The sequence below is a fragment of the Penaeus chinensis genome, chromosome 25, assembly GCF_019202785.1.
Source record: "Penaeus chinensis breed Huanghai No. 1 chromosome 25, ASM1920278v2, whole genome shotgun sequence".
Classification (NCBI taxonomy): Eukaryota; Metazoa; Arthropoda; class Malacostraca; order Decapoda; family Penaeidae; genus Penaeus; species Penaeus chinensis.
The window spans coordinates 6,472,732-6,479,055 of record NC_061843.1 but is presented as its reverse complement, the minus strand read 5'-3'; the positions used below and the strand labels follow the sequence as shown (position 1 = coordinate 6,479,055).

The window sequence follows — 6,324 nt, the reverse complement described above, 5'->3', positions numbered from 1 at the left end:
CACAATAATAATTGTCTTATATATATATATATATACAAATATATATATATATATATATATATATATATACATATATATATATATATATATATATATATATATATATATATCAGAAATTATTTTTGTTCTGACGATCATGTCTGAAACGGAGATGTGTTAGTTTAGAACGCTTTTTGTCTTGAAATCTTTCTTTCTTTTTTACGATGTAATCATTTCAGAAGGATGACAAAATTGGACAGCAAGTAAATAGTTATTAGGTTAGCAACAGGTATCGTTTCTTTTCAGTCCAATTCATTATTAAGAATGACAAAGGATGATTTAACTGGTTTATAGAGAATTGAAGGCAACTTTGTACCCGCTTCATCTTTTTCTTAGCGTGTATATATCAAATAAATAATATAAGATGTTCACTTATTGTTGAGCAAGATTCTTTTTTTTTCATATATCAGAACTGGATATTTATATTATATCAATATTATAACAGTGATTATTCGATAATACTTCATCCTTCAAAATCTCTGCAGTTTCATGTTTCGTCGAGAGAATAAGGGCCTGGATATGTGGGCCCTGTTTACCACGTGAAAAAAATAAACAAAAAGTATCTGGGTTCCCAAGGAAGTGTGGGCATCTATGAGGACGAGCGGTAAGGCACTAAAGTATCCTTTCATAAATCTATTCACACCCAACTTTCACAAAGTAACGCAAATCATGAAGTCAGATACAATTTTTTTTTTTCCGGTTCGACGCCGTTTCACTGTAAAATCCAGGGAGGACACACAAAATACACGTTCGGTCTTAACACTGTTTATTAGTCGGAATCCCCCCCCCCTTTATATATGCGAGGGGAAACAAAGGAATACAAAGTTCCAATAAAAAAAAATATTTACAATACAATTTGTTTTGAAGATTATATAAAACACACTACAGAACTGGTAAAAAGTAAAACTTAATTATAAAAATCACAAATAATAAAACTGAAAAGATAAAACGAACAAAAAAATAATATTGGCAGAAGCATTACGGTGAATAAAACCCGTAGCCAGCCTTCTAGAATCATAAAAATAATAAAAAAAAATATCACAGAACATAATGTAAGGTACAAAGTCAATGTTTGATAATTAACAAAAGAGGGAAAGATACCAAAAACATTTGAAAGGAAGAGGCACAGAAGCTAGGAGAGGGAAAGGAAGAGGCACAGACTAAGAGAGGGAAAGGAAGAGGCACAGACTAGGAGAGCGAAAGGAAAAGGCACAGACTAGGAGAGGTAAAGGAAGAGGCACAGAGGCTAAGAGAGGGAAAGGAAGAGGCACAGAGGCTAGGAGAAGGAAAGGAAGAGGCACACAGGCTAGGTGAGGGAAAGGAAGAGGAACAGAGGCTAGGAGAGGGAAAGGAAGAGGTACAGAGGCTAGGAGAGGGAAAGGACGAGGCACAGAAGCTAGGAGAGGGAAAGGAAGAGGCACAGACTAGGAGAGCGAAAGGAAAAAGCACAGACTAGGAGAGGGAAAGGAAGAGGCCCAGAAGCTAGGAGAGGGAAAGGAAGAGGCACAGACTAGGAGAGCGAAAGCAAAAGGCACAGACTAGGAGAGGGAAAGGAAGAGGCACAGACTATGAGAGCGAAAGGAAAGGGCACAGACTAGGAGAGGGAAAGGAAGGGGCACAGACTAGGAGAGGGAAAGGAAGAGGCACAGACTAGGAGAGGGAAAGGAAGAGGCACAGACTATGAGAGCGAAAGGAAAAGGCACAGACTAGGAGAGGGGAAGGAAGGGGCACAGAGGTCTCCTAGTCTCTGTTCCTCTTCCCTTCCCTCTCCTAGCCTCTGTGCCTCTTCCTTTCCCTCTCCTAGCCTCTGTGCCTCTCTTCCTTTCCCTCTCCTAGCTTCTGTGCCTCTTCCTTTCCCTCTCTTAGCCTCTGTGCCTCTCTTCCTTTCCCTAACCTAGCTTCTGTGCCTCTTCCTTTCAGAATGCAACCTTTTGGGCTTGCCATATATATGTGTGTGTGTGTGTAGAGAGAGAGAGAGAGAGAGAGAGAGAGAGAGAGAGAGAGAGGGAGAGAGAGAGAGAGAGAGAGAGAGGGAGAGAGAGAGAGAGAGAGAGAGAGAGAGAGAGAGAGAGAGAGAGAGAGAGAGAGAGAGAGAGAGAGCGTTATATGCACATGTACACACATACATAAATATATAAATATATGCGATATATATACATTGTGTATAATATATAATATATATACATAGTCATAAATATATGTATATAATAATATATACATATATATCTATATCTATATATATATATATATATATATATATATATATATATATATATATAGATAGATAGATATAGGTATACATATACATATACATATACATATACATATATATATATATATACATACAGCTGTACAGCTTTCAGGTTCCCCTCATATTTACGTCTCCGTAGTCGACGGCACGGGGAAGCAAGTGCACAATGCAACATCATCTCCCATAATGAAGTCGACAACCCGTTGCAAGGGACTTATTATGATGCAGTTGCAATCCCAAACTGATCAGGCATTCTTCAAGATGGTACGTGGTAATTTTACCTATATGTTTTTCTGTGGGGTTTCATTGCAGATTTCGTGTTTATGTTATTTGATATATATACTGAGTGATTCATTAAATGGTGTTGAAATTGAATGTGTAATGTTTTATTCACAATTCATAGTATGTACGAAGAACAATATGAAGCCTAGCCTATTGTGAACCAGACTTCACCGGAGGTAATTAATAAATACAGTTACGTGAGATGTTTAGGGATAAATGTTTACAGAGGATAACAAAGCAAATATGAACTACATTGAAATTTACAATTAACAAAAATAGTTGTAGAATATATTGCAAGCCAATATGATCATTACAGTTATATGATAATATTTTATATTAGTTGCATTAGTTATTGTGGGTTTACTGAGAGCAAGGTGAAAGTAAATATTCTTTAGACTTGCATATGAATTGATTTATATATATATATATATATAAAAATATATATATATATATATATATATATATATATATATTTATGTGTGTGTGTGTGTAGAGACAGGTAGATAGATAGATAGATAGATAGAGAGAGAGAGAGATAATCTTTATGTTACTAGGAATTTAGAAGGACTTAGAGCATATCCATTAACCAACTGTTCTTTTTCATATGTTCAATGGGCCTCAGACTAAATCAAGATGGCTGCTACTCTCAGATCATACGTTTGTGGAAACACTCAGGCTTCTGTATCTTTCAGTCAATAATAGGGTAGCGTGAACACAAATATTGCATTATGTATCAATAACTATATCACGGACTGGATACTTATGTCACACAATAACACCCATCAGCGTGGTTTTGCTAAGGAGCCCCATATAAGTTATTAATGATTATAATGAATACGTAAGATTACTATTCTTCTACAATTACTATTACTGTTACTAGTACTATTACTATTACTGCTGTTTCTACTATTACTACTAGTAATGATAATGATAATAATAACAACAGTGTAATAATAATAATAATAATAATAGGAATAACAACAGTGTAACGATTATAATAATAATAACAGTGTAATAATAATAATAATAATAATAATAATAATAATAATAATAATAATAATAATAATACCAATAATGATAATGATAATGATCTGTATTTCTAAAGCTTATCCCAGATTTTAATCATCTTAAGGTACTTATAAGACCGGTAGCACTATTTATTATTGTCATTATTATTATTGTTATTATTATCATTATTATTATTATTATTATTATTATTATTATTATTATTATCATTATTATCATCATTATTATTATTAGCATTATTATCATCATCATCATTATCATCATTATTACACAAAAATAAAGTTTCCAGCTTGACTAGCACTATGTAATTTTTCACACAATTTCCATGAATAGCATTGCTATATATAATATTCTAGAAAATCAGTGATTTAATACTCATTTTATATAGTAAAGAATACTGAGAAAAAAGGGAAAAAATAAAATGATTTGAGATAACGATATTACGCACATAATAATTGAGTTAGTGATGAAAAATACTCGTTTTCCAAGAGTTTAACAAAGAAAGTTTTCAAGATTTAGGGTAAACTTATTTAAAGTTCTGCCTCACGCTCTCAAATCCACTTGAACGTATTTATAATAATACTGATAAAAGGACAGTGACAGTAAGAAACCCCTGTGATAATATCGGTAAATATTTTAGTATACTAAACGATCGCGACGATTTTGGTATCGATGGCTTCCGCTTACTCTCCACTATCCAAATATATCGAAATTGTACCGCGAAAACTCCTCCATTACCGACATGGCCTCAATAGTAGGGGAGGGTATGAAAGGCACAAGGAAAATTGCGTGGTAAAAATATGTATAGAATACAGTAAATGATTAACTACAGTAATAATACACAATGAATAAATCACTGTACTGGATAATGCTACCATGTCCCGAGTGAGCTTCTGCCGCCCCTCACCTCCTATGGGTCGCAGAGTACAGCCCCCTGCAATGAGCAGAATAGTGAGGTAATTTTAGTATATCATCTTAGTTTACCCCGCAGTTTCGCAAGTACCTTTCATGACCCCCCCCCCCCCCTTCTATCGAGGCCAAGAATATGGAGGTTTGGGGCATAATTCTTACATACCTGTGTACTAGACGACACCATCGATACCAAAATCGTCGCGATCGATTATGCAAAGGTATTGTGAAATATTACCTTGTTAACAACTATATTCATGATAACAAGAGGATTTATAATGATAATAGTAATCCTTGTAATTTACTACACAACCACATCTACTCGTATATTTACAAAATTTGCAATATCACACAATTAGATTGAAAGGAATATATCGATGACACTATCGTGGTCGGTCATGCGACGGTATTCCGAATAATTACCCGTCTTTCACTAGATAATCATCACAAACATCAGCTCAGAAGGAGATACGGCAACCTTATGGGAAGCTTATCAGATCACCGCTCACTTGAACCAGAAGCTCAAAAGAGTCTCCGGACTCGACTTCAGATTCAGGGTTCGGTAGAGGTGAACCAAAGGGACTCATTCACTCCGCACAACACTTTTCACACGGCACACAACAGATGAAGCAACTTCTTTCAGCAGGGAAAGTGAAACCGACGTCAAAACCTGTCCAGTTCATTCGAAGCGATAATGTTCTCTAATTTATTTGAAGCGATCGTGTTCTCTCATTCACATTCAAGCTGTTCATGTTCTCTAATACTAAATGGCCGATTCTCACATTCACTCTCACTGATTCTGTTGTCTTATTCAAACAGGTCATGTTTGCTAGCTCGTTCTAACTAACCATACCCTTCAATTCATTCTGACTCATCCTGCTTTACGTTCTAATGAATCTTGTTCACTTCTGCCGTCTCATTTTGATGAATTATGATCGGTAAAGATTATTTTCCTTGTTAATATTTCCGACATATGTAGTATGCGCCCCTGACAACGGTAATAGAGCGAGGCGACGGAACCGTATTTTTGGCGGTACTCTACGGGAAAATCTTGAATACTCTTCAAGAAAGGACTAATTTCACGTATGTTGTCAAAATGCTCTTGTACGGAGTGGGTTTGTGTTAAAGATATATATTTCTTATTGTTGGAACAGTAGCGTTGTTATAATTCGGTCATATAATTTCATTTTTCTCTTCCTTTTTTTTCTCCATCCCTCTCTATCGTTCTATCTCATTCGTTGTCTCTCTCCCTCCCTCAGTCCCCCTCTCTATCTCCCTCACCCTCTCCCTCCTTCCTCTCTTAAAAACCCTTCACACGGCATCCTTCTATTTCCAGCTACACTTGCCACCACGTAAGAGACGGACAGTGGGGCTCGAAGGTAAACGGAAAGTGGAATGGGATGATGAAGGAACTGCTTGAAGGGACAGCAGACATCGCGGTGTCCCCGATGTCCATCACATAATTCAGGAGTACAGCTGCCGACTTTCTTTATGGCTTGACGGCCTCTAGGTTAGTTGGCTGTGTAACTAACATGTATGTGTGTATACATACATTTTTTATTAACAGCCATTCATTCCACTGCAGGACATAGGCCTCTCTCAAATCACTATTGAGAGGTTATATGGCAGTGTCACCCTTGCCTGTCTGGGGCAAGATCCTTTTCGTCATCGTGATTATGGCGTTGTCTCTATACACCGTGTCTTACTTCTCCGAGCGTGTGCATATTTCTCTCCCGGACTGTGTGTTTGCAATTGTTGGGATCTTCTTAAGAAAGGGTATGTTGATAGATGAGATTAGAATATAATGATCTAGAATG

The 6,324-nt window shown here is 36.2% G+C and overlaps 1 protein-coding gene across 1 annotated transcript; it reads left to right on the top strand.

Moving 5' to 3' along the window:
- Positions 1–4,474: 4,474 nt before the first annotated feature.
- Positions 4,475–5,970, top strand: LOC125038591 (probable glutamate receptor). Its single transcript, XM_047632127.1, has 4 exons — positions 4,475–4,554; positions 5,026–5,158; positions 5,327–5,331; positions 5,844–5,970. The coding sequence occupies exons 1-4, from the start codon at positions 4,475–4,477 to the stop codon at positions 5,968–5,970; spliced, it is 345 nt and encodes a 114-aa protein (XP_047488083.1).
- The last annotated feature ends 354 nt before the right edge of the window (positions 5,971–6,324 follow it).

Bases quoted from the DNA above. Each gene is read 5' to 3' on its own strand.
- LOC125038591 (XM_047632127.1), top strand. From the start codon at position 4,475: ATGTCCCGAGTGAGCTTCTGCCGCCCCTCACCTCCTATGGGTCGCAGA. The intron at 4,555-5,025 runs GTAATTTTAGTA...CACTTGAACCAG, and splicing joins GCAATGAGCAGAATAGTGAG to AAGCTCAAAAGAGTCTCCGG.